The sequence below is a fragment of the Cloeon dipterum genome, chromosome X (assembly GCF_949628265.1).
Source record: "Cloeon dipterum chromosome X, ieCloDipt1.1, whole genome shotgun sequence".
NCBI classification, from domain to species: Eukaryota; Metazoa; Arthropoda; class Insecta; order Ephemeroptera; family Baetidae; genus Cloeon; species Cloeon dipterum.
Window position 1 is genome coordinate 23,294,355 of NC_088790.1, and position 18,343 is coordinate 23,312,697.

Consider the following 18,343-nt stretch of genomic DNA (forward strand, 5'->3'; position numbering starts at 1 on the left):
GCCATGTTATTTTTAATTTCACCCCCTTCCCCAGGGTTGCAACAATTCCTGCTGTGCCAACTTTGATTATTTAAATTCAACTGGAGCGTTTATGGTCCAAAATAAAAAAAAATTGCAATATCAGGGTGTAAAGTAGTGCAACCCTGTGCTCCCCTTTCGTTGGAAGCGGTGATTGTTCGACGCAAACATCTGACCCGCCGCCGCCGCCGCCGATTTACTGATACATGAGCGAGAGCGATGACCCCACAGGGAGGGACATCGCCTCGCGGTGAAAATCACGATTTCACGAACACGATCTAGCGTGGGAGCTTCCAATCGCGCAAGGTCGGCTCGTCACGAGAAAGGGTTGTCGCTGTCCATCCGTCCGCGCTCGCTGGACCAATTTTCCTCTTTTTTTCCCCCTCGCTTTCTCCGCGGCGGTGATTTTCGGGAAGTGTTTCACACACGAGAATCAAAATTTAGAAAGGGCCTATTCTTTTTCCCTGGTTGAAAGGCGATTCTCGATATTTTGCCGATTGCTGCTGACACCTTTTGTAAAATTATTAAAATCTACGCAGAACTTAACTAAACTTTAAGGCAGCCGTAACTTAAGGAATGAAAATGCCTTGGGTTATGCGAGAGAGAAATAGCGGCGGGTTGTTCACCGCGCTGCATCTTTGCCTTTACTCGTAAAAATATGAAAACGCGCGCGCATTCAATTGAAATACATATTTTACCACGGGCAACAAATTATATAAAAACCTGGTTTTCCTTTCGCGTTCCGCGCACGCACTTTTGCGCCTGACGAGAGTGATTTTTGTACGATATAATTCCGATACATGGTTTCCGTGATGGGAGATTCAGCGCAGATTTCTAATCTGGATTAAACGTGTGTGTGTACCTTGTTAGGCATGTGAAAAAAAACCCAACCAACCACACTCACACATTCACTCTTGTTGACCTTTGTACCTCTCAGCATCAGCAGTCAGTTCTACATAACATGCACCGCAGTATGTGTGAATGGTTGAGCCGTTAGCTGAACACTACTCGAAACCAAAATATATATATTTATTTGCGTTTCGTTTGCTAACTGATTCTCACCCATTGTCACGAGATTTTGTATGAGACAAACATTAAATAAGCTGCCAGTCTCCCTCTCAATAATGTTTGATTAACAGATTGTTGTAAATTTTTATTCTAATTGTGTATGGTAAATATGCTCAGTGTTTCGTCGCTACGAATAAAAATTTTTCATGCAAGAAAAGCGTGTTTTTTTTATTTCTCCTCCAACAATCAGTCTGATACATGATAAATCACTTCCATATGATAAAAACGGTCGGATCCGAGTCGACGATTTGATCCAGCTGCGCCGCCGACAGTCCGGATAAGCAGCAAATTTCGTCGTACGTGTTGACGCCGTTGAAGTGCTGCTGCAAGGTCATCGCAGTTGGCAGCTCAGACCCGTGAGTGCTGCCCGAATGAACTGGAATCTAGCCCAAAATTCCATTTAATTTTCAAAAAGGCCAAAATTGATAACAGATTTTGCCTAATTTCTAGAACAATTTAATGGTCTAACAATGATTTTTTACTCAATTTCAATTCTTTCCATCGCGATCCATCCAATGGTGTGAGAAATTAGAGAATTTAAATCTTAATTTTTAAAAACGAGATAGTACTTTAGCATGCAAACTTTGACACCGACTTTCTCAGAAATTTCAATGGCAATCTGGATAATTTAAGTTCTTAACAAAATTTGTAGATTATTTAACACAAAGGTAACAAGTATTTTTTCACATATTTGGTAAAAGCAATTTTCAAAGCAGACAAAAAGCTCTAATTTAATTTTACCTTGTCGATCCTGCGAATGTATCCCTGAAGAAGTCCATACTGCACTAATTTCTGCTCGTCGATTTTCAGGGTGTATGGGTTCAACCTGAGGCATAGGTCTTTCAGGGTGATGCCGTGGGTCATGCTGCAGTACATGTTGAACACATCGCGAAGCGCCGGCAGATTGCTTTCTAAGGAAATCAAACATTTCAGGGATTTTAATTTCGATTTGATTGAAACGAACCTGATCGAGCCACGTATTTGAGGCAATCCTCCTGACTGTGGGCGTCGTCAGACAATTTCTGCAAGGCTGGAGTGGCGCAGTAGACATTGCTGTACTGGAATATTGGAATCAACTGCACCACGCCATAATAGCTGTGGACAAAAAAAAAAACAAAAAAACTTGAATTAGAATCCGCAGAAGATTTTTTGGATTTAAAGTGAATTAAATTGTTTTATCTTCGCCATGACATTCATGAAATTATCAGAGTAGTTGTTTTTTTAATTTCATTTTCATCAATACTCGATTATTTTTTATATTTCTTCTTTTTCAATTATTGTAAACTCCAAATCTCGGGTTTTTTCTAACCTTCAGAATTACAAAATAAGCACACCGTTTAACTTGTATCAACCTGGAGGGTTTAAGGGGTGCTTATGACCTGACACATTTAGTCTGATAAAAACCAATGTTTCAAATCATTTTCATTTGGTCGTGGCGGCATCACAACATTATTTTTAAGGCAGAGATTTAGACCGTCATTACAACTAAATGTTCAAGAAAATATATTTCCAAGTACTCACACTAGATTCTGCACGCAAGCTTTGACAAGATTACTCTCCACATCGGCTTCTGCTGCGATCTTCGCCACGTGATTAAATCCGTTTATAAAAGGCAGCACCTGATATTAATAAAAAAACACAAGTCAAAAAACCAGGGAAATAAATTATTGTAGTAATTTTGCCTGTTGAGTGGTTAGGTCCCACATCTCCTTGGTAAAATTTTGAACGTTGACTGTGAAAATGGGAACTTGGTGGTCCAGAATGGCCGGCGGATCCGAGGCGACCTTGACCACCTTCAGGTGCATGTTTGTTGTGCCTTCTGCTGACCATAAAAATTTAGATCCTGTTCCTCCACAAAACTGTGCAAATTGAGTACCAGTAATGGTGCAGCTTTTTTTCGAGTTCAGATCAAACAAGATTTGCTGCAAAATCGACGGCAGTTTGCATTTCTCCGGAGCCAGTTGCAGCTCGTTTGACAGGAAATTGCTTTCTAATTCCATCATCATCTGGAGTGAAAAAGAAACAAAATTGAGCTATCATTTTTTAGAATCTAAAAATTGATGTTTTCGGTAGATTTTTTATATGGTTTGCAATTTTTTGATAATGCTGTTGGAACAAAATTCACCAGGTTTCGCGAAAAAAATTGCTCTCACGAAGCCTTATCAGAACTGCTGAATTTGCAGATTTTTTATGAAATTTTTAATTTTAAGTAATTTTTAAGGGAAAGTTTCTATTGAGATTTCTTGTAGTTTTTAAATTTTAGAATAAACTTCAGTTTTAAATTACCAAATACTCTGCAAGTTTCTTGACAACACCCTCGTACTGCACTGTGCGGGCCCAGGCATCGCAGACAAAGCAGAGGTTGAAGTAAAATGCGTTTCGGGCGTACTTCTTATTTGGGATGTTTATCGGGAAGCCTGTGATTTTGTGGCCTAGAACATTACTGGTGCGGCAGCGAGAATTATAAATCAGCTACAAGCCATTAATTTGTTATCTTACACAGTCAAAATGCTTCTCTGCAATTGCTGTTTTGGAATTATGTAGACAGACACGGCATCAAACACTTCCTTTGAGATATAATCCTCAGGAACCTGAAATCAATATTTTTTATCATCATGTATCGAATATTATTTATTTTTTACTTGGCAGGAAATTTTGGGACCTGCAGTAGGATGAAATTCGCTGAAGAAAATACACCGAATGGGCCCTTCTCGCCCACACCCCTCAAAAAAAGGGTTGTTGTCATCACTTCGCGCCGGTGACAACGCACCTTGCGTGTCCGATAGCATTGTGTCTATACTAAACAGGGTTTCTGAAATGTATAAAATGATCAAGCACAGCCCCTAATTACTGAACTCAATAATAACAAAACCAAAGAAAGAGAGTAGTAGTTACAGTATGAGGTTTTTGAACATATGTGAGCTTACATTTCGTTCTTTCAAGCGCTCGTCGAATCTAAAACTTAATAATCAATCTTTAACAAAACCATTCACATGGTTACTTTTTCTAAAACGACGGGTAGAAAATAAAAGAAATGAGACACAACTCTAAAAATTTTAAATCGATGATTTGTTTTGGTCCGAGTTTCACGACTTATCACCAGGTCGAGCAGCTGATGCAGAGACAGATAATCCGTGTCACAATGTATCAGTGCAAATAGCAAAAGAGTTAATAAACTATGCAATTCTTTCATGATTCTTGGCATGGAACTTGCCTCTTCAGATTTAAATGAATCGTGAAAATTCACATTAATAATTAGAGATGATTTTGAATTCGTAATGCTAGAGAGATCTAATAGAGGTCAATTTCAAATAGTAGAATTTGACTTGGTGTGAATAGCAGATCGAGCCTAAGACAGAAAGGGGGAGGGAATCCCAATCCGGCTCCTGCTAAAGTGACGAGTTGTTTTGCTGGGCTGCGAGCACGAGGAGTCGAGCGAGAAAGGTATTATTTTTATTAAAATAAAAGTACATTGACTGGAAATTTGCCACAGTATTCCTGTATACACCAAGTGTGCACGTGAAAATACATTTTGTTGTTTGTGTTACATAATAAGGTTATCACTTTAAATTCACGAATGTTTGTTTATACATAAATTGATAACAAACAAATAAGTTAGCAATTGAATCTGTAAAAATCCATGCTTTATTTGTAAGCAAATGAAAAATTTATTTGGCATGCAATTAAGTATTCCATCGAAATTTAAAATAGTTTACCATCATTAATTTGTACGTATCCCTAATTTTAAAGTCTTCTGGAATATATTTTGTATTATTTTTTTCAAGCAAAATTCTGTTCCTTTTTCTAAGTATTAAAATATCCCTATACATATTTCAGAACTTCTCTCATCATGTCTGGCGTCGAGGAAAAAGGAGTAAAACGTTCGAAGGGCCAGAAAGGAACGTCATGCAAAAAGAAATCAGTCTTGGAGCCTTTCGAATTGAACCCAGCATTTGTTAAATCAACCAAAATTTTGTCTGAAAAATGGGAAAATAATCAAGACTGTGACATTGTGACAGACGAAGGTATTAAATTTATTAAGCAAACCAAATATTTTTTAATAAGTTTAAATTCTGCAGAAGGAAACGTCTTGGACGATGGCTCGGAAGCAGGCAAGCCTTCGAAAATTAAACTGAGCAACTTCCCGTTCAAACACTGCCTGGTGGAGGATTTCATCCAGGGTGAGAACTTCCTCAACGACCTGAAGTACGAACTGAGCGACCTGAACTACACCCTGAAGAACAACGACCTCTTCCAGTTCCACCAGTCGGAGGCTTTCGACAACGTGGAGCTGTCGCACGTGGCCGCCCTCAAGAAGATTCTCTACCACAACCTGAGGCAGTGGCTGGTCGAGGTGACCAAGCTGCCGCTCACTGATAGGTGTGACACCTTTTGCTCAAGATATGAACACACTGGTACGTCCAAATTCTTTTATGCATGGCGGAATAATGTCGCAGTTCAAAGGTCAAGCAAACTAAACGAAATTTATACAAAAAATAAGTAGGTTGCGTTATAAATTTGTTTGGACCAAATATTCATTTTTACAGGACAATTTTTGAAAACCGTAAGACCCAAAAAACCTGTAAAAATCAATTTTTTGCTGAAAAACTATTATGACTCATTGTCAGACTGATTTATTTTTCTTGCCAATTTTTCCTCCAACCTGTGACATTTTGTCTAATTCAATACATATGAATCTTCATCAGAAAATATCCAAAGTCTCATTTAAATGTCGATTGGAAGTTGTTTTGTCAGAAATTAAAATATCAGAAAGTTTTGCTCAAGAATAAAAGCAAAATAAAGAATTCTTTGCTAAAAATCTCCAGCTCTATAAATTAGTTCAGTGGAGAGTTCAAGTTGTTTCCTGTTCCAATTCAGAATTTTTTGTAATTGGTGTTTTAAATTGGATAGACTACCTGTTGTGCCATGATGACCGATGTTCGACGAGGAAGATCGCTTTCCTTTACTACCTCAACAAAAACTGGAAAGAGGGAGATGGAGGGACGCTGGACCTGTTCAACTCTGATGGTGATTAATCCACCGACATTTTTTATTTCCCATCAAACAATCTTGACTTTTCAGACCAGAAGCAGCCTAAGGATTTGGTCAAATCGATCCAGCCTTCCTGGAATAGGTTTTTATTTTTTGAAGTGTCCGAAAATTCACATCACCAGGTAAAAGCTCAAACTTAGAAGCCTCGCTAATTAAAAATCAAAAGAAAAAAAACACGTGAAGTGAAATTTCTATTTTATTTAATTTTTTGACATTCTAATTATTGCCTAGTAACCAATTTAAAATCATTTTCTTATAAAATTAGATATCTCAGTTTTTCAGACCGTATTATTTCACAGGTTTCGGAATTAGTCAATCAGGACAAAATCAGGGTGGCGGTGAGTGGGTGGTTCCACCTGCCGTCGGCTCCAGTCACTGACACGAGTTGTCCGCTGCTTCCTATCGAAAGAGGCCTACCTGCCAACCTGTCAAGAGTAAGAGTACTTTATAACATTATTCTTTTGATTTTAATTCTTGCTCCAGATCGCTCTAGACAAGTTCATCGACCCAATTTACTTGCGAGAGAGCTACATTACTTCGATCCAGCTGCATTTTGAGAATAAGTCAGAGGCGCAGTTGCACAATTTTATCATTCAGGAATGCTATCAAGACCTTTGTGAGAAACTCCTTGACCCAAGTATTCAGTGGCAAATCGTCGGCCCTCCAAATATAAGGTTAGCCAGATAATGTTAATTATTACATTTCACAATTGTTAAATTAGGGATTGCACATGTTTTTTAGAGTAAAAAAGCACGAAAAAACTGGTTTTTTCTAGACCGTAAAATTGCAGGTCTAAAGCCCAGATGATAAATAATCTTTTCAAAGTTGAATTTGCACAGGATGCCAATTTTAAATTGGAAGGATTAATTTTTGCAAGGATTCTTGTTGGAAGATAATTTTTGCCAATATTAAAATAACAGTTTTTCTCATTTTTATGCGTCTCAAGAACTACTAAATTTGTGGAAAAGGCGGTTATTGCCGGAAATTCCCTAGAAACAGCTATAGTAGACAGTTCTTTTTTAAATGTCAAATACGAGTTGCAAAAAAAAGAATCATTTCTTCGCCTATATTGTTCCTGAAGCTAAAATTTTGATTTCCTTGTTTCAGACACTACCAAAGAGCAGACAAGTCGAGTCTTCCTGAGCGGCTGCAACAGTTCCTTGAGTTGCTCCACAGCCAGTCGATGTTCACGCTGCTGGCCAACATGACCGGCCTGGACCTGGTGGAGGAGGCCGACCCTGACGTGGAGGAGCAGCCGTCGTGCCACAGCGAGGTGCAGCAGTGGTCCCAGGGCTGCTATACCCTGCTCGTCTCCCCAGAGCACATGAACTGCCTTGACGTGCTTGACGTTTACTTCCACTTCAACAGCGAGCTTGTGCCAGAGGACGTCGGCGGCACAATCAGCTACGTCGAGAACACGAAAAAGGGCTGCAAAGAGGTAGATTTTTTTTCTGTCCAAGTTCACTTTTTCTTGAAAATTGTTAGATTGCTCTCAAGTAACTCTGGATTCAACGTTTAATAATGCTTAATTTAGATGATTCAATGAGACTTAAATATAATTTAAATGTTTTACTGAAGTTTCAGTGTGTATTAGGGAGATTAAATCAACAAAAAACACAAAATATTGTTCTCAATCAATGAGTCCATCAACAATGTAATTTTTATAGATTGTTATTGTTGAAAAATTGAACTGAAAAATATTGAAATTAAGGTTAACTGCTGATTTCACGTTCTCATAATTGATTTTCTGCTTTGTTCACGTTTCAGGCGCTGAGTTTGATGCCGGTGGCAAACTCGATGAGCATTGTGTACGCCGGGAAGAGCGTCGACCGGACGGTAAAGTACCTGAACAGCAGGTATGAGTACGGTTTCCACACGTTGCAGCTGCGTTACTATGTCCTTCAGAAAGCAAATCAGTTGCTTTCCTCGCCCTCGTCAGACAATGGCTCTTGTTCCGATTAATGGCTTTGCTGTGCCTTGACTAATAAAACGATGCGAGTATCTATTTTTAAAATCAAATTTCCAGGTTTTTATTTAATATAAGGATATCAGAAAGATAGACGTCTTTTGCCCCAGCCAATTATTTATTTGAGCGTTTGAATGAAGCGTCTGTGTAACATATAATATGCGATTAAAACAAAAAATTCACTTATCACAAAGTAACTTTCCCTGGTGGGCTTTTCGTAACAAGCTTTTTGGTCGTTTGATTATAATACGGATTGACCGTTTTGGAATTTAACAAGACGGTCCGTTACCCTCGTTTTTCTGGATCAGCCTCCTGATCTCCTTGGCCAGGTTCTCATCAATACCGAGGGCTGCAGACTCCTCGTCAAACTGCTTCACTCCGGCGCGGCCCACGATGTAGCCGTTTAATCGGGCTGCAATATGCGAGTTGACCAGCTCCTCGGTCGACGACAGGCCCAGCAGCTTGCTCATCTCGCGGTGCTGCTGCAGCCTGTACTTCTGGTGGTAGCTAGAAAATAGATATTTAATTTCATAAGACTTGCTTTTTTCTGACCAATATTTGCAATGAGGGGATTTAGAGATATTTTATGCGAATTGCAATTTAATCCAGATTTTTAACAAATTTCGGGACTGCGTTGAAGATCTGAAAAATGCTGTGATTTTAAATTTCAGCAAAATTCGCTATACTAATTTATTTTGTCCATTTTGCCGCCCGTGTTGCTTAGAATAGAATGTAATTTTTGACAGTGCCGATCAATTGCCAGAAACCAATCAGAGAGAGGAGTGGTTCTCATTGGCTCTGACGTATCGCTGACCTCAGATCGAGACAGAGGCGCCACAGCGGCGGTCGGTGCAAGCTAAATAAAGGCTAGCTATAGTGGCTGACCTGCCTTTTAGCTTTGAAACGCTTGCGCTGGCTCGCGCTGTGGCGCTTCTGTCCCGATCCTAATGTCCTAATTAGGTGAGCTAAACGTCAAAAAGCCAATCAGAGTACCGCTTCCTGCTCTGATAGGTTTAGGTGGCACTCTTTACTAGGTTCAGACCGGAAACCACTCAAGCAGTTTTTACGTTTCCGCCGATTTTTGGCACGTCGTGTCAGATTTTTGACCATGTGAGTCAACCGCGAAACCTAATTCACTGTCAAAAAATTTAAAATCCAGGTCTGCTTTAATTTTATGGTGCACTGAATTTTTGAAACTAAATTTTAACACAGATTTGATTGAAAATCGGGATTTTTCTTGGACAAGATAAAGATATTCTAAATTAGCGTGAAATTTCGGACTTACTCTTCAGCAACGAAGAACTCTGTTGCTGGCATAATTTTGGTGAGAACGGTTTTCTTCGACTTGGCCTCCTCTGCCTTCAGAGTTTTGGTCGCCAGGTCCTTTTGCTCATCATCGTGGTAGTAGATGAACGAGGAATACTATTAAACCCAAATTTAATTTAAGATAAAATCAAGACCTATCAGTTTTAAAACCTGTTTGGACGAGGCTGAGGTGGGATTGTGGCTGGCCCAGAAAATCTTGAGCAGTTTTTCGTAGGTGACGGTGTTGGGGTCAAAGTCGATATCGATCGCCTCCGTGTGATCGCCCCTTTTGAACAACGCACTCATTTAAATGACCAGCATTGGGCGGAAAACGGAAAACCTACAAGTCCCTGTAAGTGGGTGCGGCCTTTGTGCCGCCGGTGTAGCCCACCCTAGTGCGGAGGACGCCTTTCACGACGCCGTAGATCGAGTCGGGAGCCCAGAAGCAGCCCAGGGCGAACGTGGCCTTTTTGAACGGGATGTCCACCTTGTGCAGGAAACTGCTGGCCATGGTGACCTGAAAATTTCAAAATTCAACGAAATGTTTTTGACCTTTAAAATTTTTATTTAATGAAGGTCGAGCAATATTCGTAAATATTTTCCTCAAGCAAATATTTGCTCCGTGATTACGAGATATGTGGATGGCTTGCACTTTTAGAAAATTATCACAAGCGTTGTGTTTCCCCAAAGGTATATATCTTATATTGTGCCAGTTGGTCAACAACCTTAGATAAAAATGTGCAGCAAATGCCTCAAAATGAAACTCTTATTCAAGGTTCTAGTTTTTAGCGAAATTTTTGTTAGTTTGTAGAGAGGAAATTTTTTGATTCGACAGAGTTAGCGAGTTACGAGGCTCCCACAAGGCTCAAAATCCCTCTTCCTGCAGGGGAAATCATTCAATTGTGATGCGAATATTGGAACAATTTTTAAAAAATTGCGTCGTTTTGCTGGAAACTGCTATTTTGCGTTAGAAAAAATCGGAAAAGCAGTGAAATTACCGAAGATACCACCCTGCTGTGTCTGCTATTTCCGGAACACTAAATAAAAAATATTAAAATCTAAAGAAAATCTAAATTTCCGGCAAGGGATATTATCAGAGAGCGAAACACCATTCCTCACACCGCTGCTTCTTATCGATTATTGGAGCGGTCAAGTTCAATTATGATTATATACAAAGAAACGCTGGTAAAAATTTATTCAGAATGAGAGCTTCGCACGCAACGGCAGAATAATAGCAAAAATGCTCAAATTTCGTCCTTGGCCCCGATGCGCAGCAACTTGGCCTGACGTCGTTTCGCTTTTTTAATTCACGCAACGCGACTTCCTTTCCTTAAGGAGCGGCCGCCAACGAAAAAGCAGATAGGCACGCCGGGGAATAAGGGACCTTGATCACTCTCAACCAAAACTGACTCGAGCCGCGCGTGCCGAAAATAACAATAATTTTAACTCGTCGTTGATCACTTTCATAAATCAGATTGCACTAACCTCAGTGATCCTAGCAGAATTATTTCAAATTTGGCAAATTCGAAAGATTTCTTGATCTATATCATGCACCTCAAGTAAAGTATTACATCAGATAATTATAATTATAAGACGACAAAGAGATTGATTATGTAACCTTGCGCGCTTCGCCGGTAAATATATTTAAACAGTGTTACAATTAACTTTTTTAAATTTTGGTATTATTAAAATTGTTAAATTTGTATTTTAAATTCAGTATTTTGTTTAAAAAATTTTAAAATTTAAAATTTACACCTGATATTTTTTGGCAAATACGCAAAAATTGTTTTTAATTGTTAAATATTCAAAACTTACGTCAAATTTGCTAGATCCGCGACCAATTTTGACTGATTAAAATATTTCAACCACGACGACTGTGTGGATGAGGGTTGACTTGAGTGACTGACAGACTGCAAGTGCCATCAAAACAAAGAGAGCGTTTTGTAATTAAATACATCCGCGAATTTGTATTGAAATCGATGCTTAGTTTTCTACTTGCTTTACTTTAAAAAAACTTCTGGTTTAAATTAAATAAATTTTCTAAGCAATTTTGAACCGAAAGAGACTTTTTCAAATTCGTTCGACTTTTTATTACAGAGCAAAGGCATAGCGGTTTAAAAATTAAATGCAATTGCTGGCTATCGATGGCGATTATTCCCGCATCCCGAAATTCCAGCTTGAGCTGAGCAATATAATTTTGGCAGAGACACCTGGTGCTCGTTCTGTAGACTTGTGGTGCTCAAGCGGTGCTCAAAAGCGTTGTGCTGCCACCTTGAATGGAGAATAGACAAGTGTGCAAATTGTTGCGGTCTGCGTATCATTTTATTTTGCTATGAATTGGGCAATATTTCACTATTCACTTTATTAAACTAAATAGAGAAAATAGATGACACAAATTCCATATGGGTGCAAGGTCATCACATAATAAAATTTGAAGAATTATTTCGGTCCACCAGTCATCGCACTGATAAATTTTCCATTTTTTCTGCTTTTAATTCTAAAACTTACAATTCTTGAGAGAAAACAGCAATCGTTATGCCACCACTCACCACTGATTTAGTGAAAAAACATTTTTTTGGCTGACATATGACCTACGCATGAGTTTTGGTTTTCTGTTCTAGTTATTTCAGCCAGGATTTTCCGTGAAAATAATTAGGAAATTGGTCGAACAAAAAACCCAAAGGAAATATTATGTGGTTTATACTCATAAAACAGCCAAAAACTTGGGCTAAGAGGATGAGGAAATTTGTTATCTGATATGAACAATATAAGTTGGTAAAAAACAACCGTCTTGAATTTATCTCATTAAATTCTGACTCAATCAAATAGAGCTCAAATTTCTACATGTTTACTTTCTATATATATACAGGAAAGCCATTATTAAGATTACGAAATTGTTAAGCTGTTTTAGTTGTAATATTTTTGTATTATTTACTAATTCTGTATCAGACCTGAGTCTGGCCCGTCTTCATCCTCTTTTTTGGCTTTAATTTTAATCTAAATTTATCGAAATTTAACCATCCCCATTTTAATTTAATTTTACTACCACGAATTTATTGAAATAATAAATGGGTTAACAAAATTGACAAACTGCAATTAAATAATGAAACTTGCTCTCTCTCTCTCTCTCTCTCTCTCTCACACACACACGCCTTGGAGAGCGTTTGATGCTGTGCCGCCGAGCAGACATTTGGTGCGGGTGGCGTAACTTGTTTTGGTAAGACGAGCGTACGCGGGTCGTCGGCGCCAAATGGCTGTTGCTCAAAAAGGAGGAGCGGAAGGTCATCACCCTGCCGTGTTTATTGCATTGAAGTCAACCAAAATCTACCGTTGTTTTGGGATCGTTCCAGAAATTGAAATATTAAATTAAAGAAGCGTGTATGTCTCTTTCACTTATAGTTTTTAGGATAAAAATTAGAATTAACCTCAAGTTTATGGGCTGGCTTGAAAAGGCACGAAGTTAAAATACACATTTCAATTTCAAATTTCATACAAATCCAAGCTATGATGGAGGGTTATTTTTATTATCATCTGCACAGGCCGTTTGCTTGAGCCTTTTACAATGTCGTTTTATGAATAACAATTTAATAGCCCTTCTCACTTCCCTTATTGAGCTCCAGTGACATGGAAACATTATTTCAATACACGTCAAGTCTTGAAAGTAAAATGCAAACATAAAATACGTCATGGTAATGACAAGCAGAGCTAATAAATTTACTGGAAAATGGCGATTTCCTGCTCTGCGTTCTTTAAATCGAGTTTTGCAACTAGATTTTTATAGCGAAAACTATAAAAATAAGTTAAATATACGCATTTCAAGAACCTCTAAGAATATATATGTGCTCTGTTCCTTTCCATTTCCTCGAGTTGAAGGGAAAGATGAGCCTCATCTGGCCGGCAATTTTGAATTATTAGCCACATAATAATCCATCAAATATGGCAATTTAATTAATCTGTTTTCCGGGCTCAACACATACACACTGAGAGCAATCTAATTCGCCTTGTTCACAGGCGTGCGATGAAAACGTTGATTCGATAATTGGACTCTGAGCGAGAGAAAGAAAGGGAAGCCGGCCGGTGTGTATGTTGGTGCCGTAATTCCAAAACGCGCATTCTGATTTCGATTTGCAAGTCACCTAATTATTCCCCCCGAGAGATCTGACGCCGCGGCATCAGGAAGCAGCAGCATGTAAATTAATTTCGATAATCAAATCTATAGACTGCACGTTCAAACTGCTCAAAAGATGTGCACGGTGAAAAGAAAATTATTAAAGGACCATGAAAACTATCTCGAGAGACGCCATTTTCGTAACTGGTTCGACATATAAATATATTGGTAAGAACAAAACACTGCTTCTATCTCGAAAATAATTTTTCCAATCGAAAAATGATTTTGGCAATCATGCAAGTGTTTGAAGCTATACCAGCAGAGGGAGCCACCTTTGATTGAAAGTTGCAAGGAAATTCATTTTGTGACAGTGCCAAAATCGATTGCTGCGAGGGTTGAATTAAGTTAAACAGCCTGATCACTTATTCAACAATTCGAAACGACGTGCCAAAAACGGCGGAAATGTAAATACTTGAGCGGTTATTGGTGCGAACCCAGCATAAAGTGCCACAAGAACGCCAGCAACCAATCAGTGAAGCGGGTGATTTTGATTGGCTTTGTTACGTTTATCTCACCTTTAACTTAAGATCAAGACAGAAGTGACACAGTGGCGACCAGCACAGAGCGGTAAGGCAGGTCCAGGGCAGGTTGGCCATGAACTGATTGTCCCTATGTGGCGCTGCTGTTTCGATATAAGGCCTAGTGCTAAATCGCCGATCAGAGAACCGCTCCAGCTTCTCTGATTGGTTGCCGGCATTCTTGTGGACCACACCAAAAACCACCAAATTAACGGTTTCTATGTCTTCATGTTGTGTAGAATTGTCGACTGAGTGATTCGGCTGCCTAAACTAATTATTCAACCGTTAGGAATCGACTGGCACTGCCATAAAAATGAATTTTAAATTGTTTTACTTTGGTTCTGTTGCAACAATGTGTTACGTCATCAGATCCAAATTAAAATCCTTATATCTCAGGATTTGAATTCGACTTGAAAGCTTTCATTCCACATAAAGTTCTGAGCATTTTCCTACTGCCAAAAAAATGCTCTTTCGGATCCGTCCCTGGAGGACCATAATAATTACCGAATATCTAGCAGGCATCAATCATCAATATGTTTAATTCGCGCCTGATGCTTCTTTTCACCTGCGGGATTTGTGTCGTGCGCGATTTGAAAGCGGCGCGCAGTTCATATGCGTGCATCATATTTGTTTTCGAGACCAATGAACCGGTGAAGTGGCAAATAAAGGCTTGTGAACCTAATCGCCGCGCGCAAGAATGCAACAGAATTGCACACACCAGCTTCGACGGGTCATTTGCTTTTCTCAATGCGTTTAAATGAGTTGTAATTCACGCTGCTCTCGAATGCAGCCCGATTATTATCCCTTCTTTGCACGCATTCATTCTTCACTCTCAGACTATTCGGCGGCGGTGCCTGAGAAGTTTTTTATGTATATATTATACAAATTGGCACTTCACCTGGAAGATGAAAAACGGAAGAGTGTTTAAAAATCACTAAATTCTTGTATACTTATTCGTGAATTAAAAAAAAACAAGGAAATAAAGAAAGAAATACGCAAGCAGATCATAAAAATTAAAGTTATCGAGTGCATGGCTCAGCTCTGCGCAGTTTACTCAATATAATTGAAATTTTGAAAGAGATAGAAATTAAAAAAAATCGATGTTCGCTATCCAGCGGCTGTTTCAGCCCCCCAATTCTCATCATATCTGGTATTTTTTAAATAAATAAGGTGAGCCTCTCTTGGCATGGGTCTACAGATTGTGATGAAATTTTGTGGAGTTCATGGAAGTAGTCGAACCCTAAAATATCAGGTTAAAATTCCTAGAATATCGCCTGTTTTAAAGTGGCTCACAGTTAACATTTTTTTTTCGAGGGTTTTGAACGGTCATATACCTATTGTTCTGAATGTCTAAAAATCAGTTCATGGCATGTTGAACAATTTGTGATCGTTGACTAACGTAAAGGTCTAATTGTAAGGTCACAAAACGGTGAAGAAATGTTGAAAACAATACACCAAATTTCAAAGGACAAAATTTTTCCAAGTTTTAAAATGCCAAAGTGATACCCATTTGATGGAGAATAATAAATCAAACAAATGCGGTGGTAGTTTTTGGTCTATTCGAGATATATAGGGACTCAAAGTTGAAAAAAACGTTGATTGTTTCACCCTGACACATGAAATACTTTGATATTTGTTTGGTTCTGTCCTGATTCCAAGCAGATTTGATATTATTATGATTAATCATGTCATGACTAATTAAGGTTTCACAGACGTAGCAGTTGAGGTTTGGAACATCTCCCTGTGAGCTCAATTTATAAGTTAACCCCTGCCTTTATTTAGATCCACCACCTCTTAAACGAATTTCAAAATAGCGGAGAATTTTGAATCATTTACCAATTCTGCAAGATATTTTACTCCCAGATTTTTTTTACTTAAAAAAATATTTCCTGTGCTGTTTGTTTCATTTTAATCACACATTGATTTTCTCGTCCTCATTAGCATTTTAAAATCTTCATTAGATGATGCTCTCGTGCTGCACGTCATAATTCTATTTTCTATCGCAATTTAAGATAGGCAGTCTGAATAAATATGAATGTTGACCCTCGTTAAAAAAATAAATTGGATGGCTGTGCTTTTCAGCATCAAAAGTGTTATTTCTATATAAATTATAATCAGAAAAAGCCGTGCGCTGCGAACACATTCCGAAGCGGGCTTCGAGAATCATTTGCTAATTGTGAAAAATTGTGTTTGTGCGCGCACGCAGATAAAAATATACGATCGCATAAAGCTTTTGGTGCGCCAAATTTTAATTTTCATATTTCACGGTCGCGCCGCGCCGCAAGTGGCGGGACGATAAATCTCACCCACCGCCTGCTGGTGCGCCGGCCGACCGGCCAGGTTGACCTGCGAAATAACGAACGCAAAGTGTGATTTTATTATTTCGGCCAAACAATTGGTCGTTCTAGCCGGCTTTATGTGTAGGATGCGTATAGCGTGCGCGTCTGCTTTTTTATTACGCATCTCGAATCGAGGTCGAGAAAAAGAAAAGCGGCGCTTTGCTCTTTTTATTTTTCAGGGTTGAAATAGAGAACGGGTTTTTACCAGGAAACACAATGAGTTCGCTTCGGACGCGAGCGAGCGACTGACTCGGGCGGACTAATATCTTGTTTATTTGTCATTATTCACCGCGCGCTCCTGACTAAATGGTAACACAGAACAATCCGCACTCATGACTCACTGCCAGTGGGAACCGAACGAATTAAAAAATAAAAAACTGCAGACAAGTTTGGGTTCTCAAAAGGATAATAATTGATTGCGCATAATTCAATTCACCAGGTTTTTTGCAACAAGCAGTATTTTTGCCTTTGTAATAAAATACACCAGAGTTGTAAAGGCCTCCAACAGATGGCGCCACCGTATACTTTCGTAAATAAATTTAATTTTAAGGCACTTCCGCTGCGATTTCAGACTCAATCCTACTAATGTGTATTCTTCACTTAATATTATTTCTTTTCACGTGCTGAAAACCAAAATCAGTCCAGCCATTCGCCGTAGAAACGTTGGAAACGATTTTATATTTCAAAAAATAGTTTTTCACGATTGTACGGCGATTGGCTGAACCAATTTTGGTTTTCAGCCCGTCAAAAGAAAGCATATTAAGTGAAGAATGCAGAGTGGCAGGATTGAGTCTGAAATCGCAGCGGAAATGCCTTAAAATTTAATTTATTACAAAAGTATACAGTGGCGCCATCTGTTGGCGGCTTTGAACACTAAGGACATTATGCAACTGGAGTATTAGGACATAACTTTTATCAAAATTAACAATAAAATGCAGTTATTTTCTGTCATTTAATTTAGAAACCCATCTTTTTAGATCAGTATTAACATTTCTTATAAATTTAAATATTTTTAATTGCTTTACCACAATAATTCTTTTTAAAAATTTTGTTTCCCAACGGAATTGAATTATTCCATATCTTGAAAAAAGAGTATTTCGTCCTGGTCCCGGTAAAAGGGTGCAACGTTCAACAAACACCCAAATTTTCATTGTCGAATTGATTGTTGACCTTTTCTTGCAACAAGGAAATTCGCGTTTGGTTGTTGAAAGTTGCGCAATTTTACCAGGACCAGGAAGATTTTCTACTATAAAATGAGTCATAATAAAAAAATAATTAACAGTTTGAACTTGAACCCATACAAATTAACATGATTAAACGTATAGGTGCAGTAATTTTTTCTCCTACAGAGCGTAGGATACAAGTGGATCAGCACAGCAAGTGGAGGGAACACGCGCAGCGATTGTCTCCGGCGCTTTGGAGGCGTTCAGTTGTGTTCCCAGGCGCATCAGTCGGACGATGGAACACATTGGCAAGGCGGAATTAGCATTGTGTTGCACAATTGTGGAGCGCGTGCAGTATGAATTCTGCATTTGTAAGGCTGGCTCGGCGCGGCCGTTTTGTATCGGCGCCGCGCGATCAGAAATGAAGCAACAATCGATCGGATTTTGCTACAAGCCTCATCAAAGTAGCGCACGAGGCACGACTTGTGTACAGCTAAGGTCCCTTTCGGCCGCCGAGCAGCACTTACTGAAATGATATGTACGTGCCCTTGAGTGTGTGTGTGTGTGTGTGTTGCTTGTACTTGCCGAGCGCTTTTTATTATTCTCCAATGATTCTGCACATCTTATTCAGCCAACTAAGTAAGGCCGCCGCCGCCGCGAGAACCTATTTTGACCAGCGTTTCCGATCTGTATGTACCGTACAATGCACCGAACAATCAAAATGCTGCATAACACACATTTTTCGA

General features: G+C 38.9%; 3 protein-coding genes across 4 annotated transcripts; 1 reads left to right on the forward strand and 2 right to left on the reverse strand.

Annotated features, from left to right (window-relative positions):
- Positions 1–1,263: 1,263 nt before the first annotated feature.
- Positions 1,264–4,172, reverse strand: Nprl2 (Nitrogen permease regulator-like 2). Of its 2 annotated transcripts, none has more exons than XM_065495870.1 (10): positions 4,014–4,172; positions 3,729–3,898; positions 3,586–3,677; positions 3,373–3,529; positions 2,963–3,092; positions 2,769–2,905; positions 2,608–2,705; positions 2,051–2,181; positions 1,828–1,997; positions 1,264–1,469 (listed from the first exon to the last, which is right to left on the reverse strand). In XM_065495870.1, exons 2-10 carry the CDS (start codon positions 3,873–3,875, stop codon positions 1,293–1,295), a joined length of 1,239 nt encoding a protein of 412 aa, XP_065351942.1. In that variant the 5' UTR covers positions 3,876–3,898; positions 4,014–4,172; the 3' UTR covers positions 1,264–1,292. The 2 variants fall into 2 exon arrangements, with proteins under 2 accessions (XP_065351942.1, XP_065351941.1); XM_065495869.1 differs by having other exon boundaries at positions 2,769–2,908.
- Positions 4,173–4,464: 292 nt separating this feature from the next.
- Positions 4,465–8,157, forward strand: sud1 (Prolyl 3-hydroxylase sud1). Its single transcript, XM_065494368.1, has 9 exons — positions 4,465–4,530; positions 4,924–5,111; positions 5,166–5,501; positions 5,998–6,114; positions 6,169–6,260; positions 6,438–6,572; positions 6,622–6,812; positions 7,246–7,576; positions 7,906–8,157. Exons 2-9 carry the CDS (start codon positions 4,937–4,939, stop codon positions 8,098–8,100), a joined length of 1,572 nt encoding a protein of 523 aa, XP_065350440.1. The 5' UTR covers positions 4,465–4,530; positions 4,924–4,936; the 3' UTR covers positions 8,101–8,157.
- Positions 8,140–11,372, reverse strand: MsrA (methionine sulphoxide reductase A). The gene is made up of 5 exons (XM_065494370.1): positions 11,225–11,372; positions 9,754–9,926; positions 9,581–9,695; positions 9,390–9,526; positions 8,140–8,611 (listed from the first exon to the last, which is right to left on the reverse strand). Exons 2-5 carry the CDS (start codon positions 9,918–9,920, stop codon positions 8,374–8,376), a joined length of 657 nt encoding a protein of 218 aa, XP_065350442.1. The 5' UTR covers positions 9,921–9,926; positions 11,225–11,372; the 3' UTR covers positions 8,140–8,373.
- Between the last annotated feature and the right edge of the window lie 6,971 nt (positions 11,373–18,343).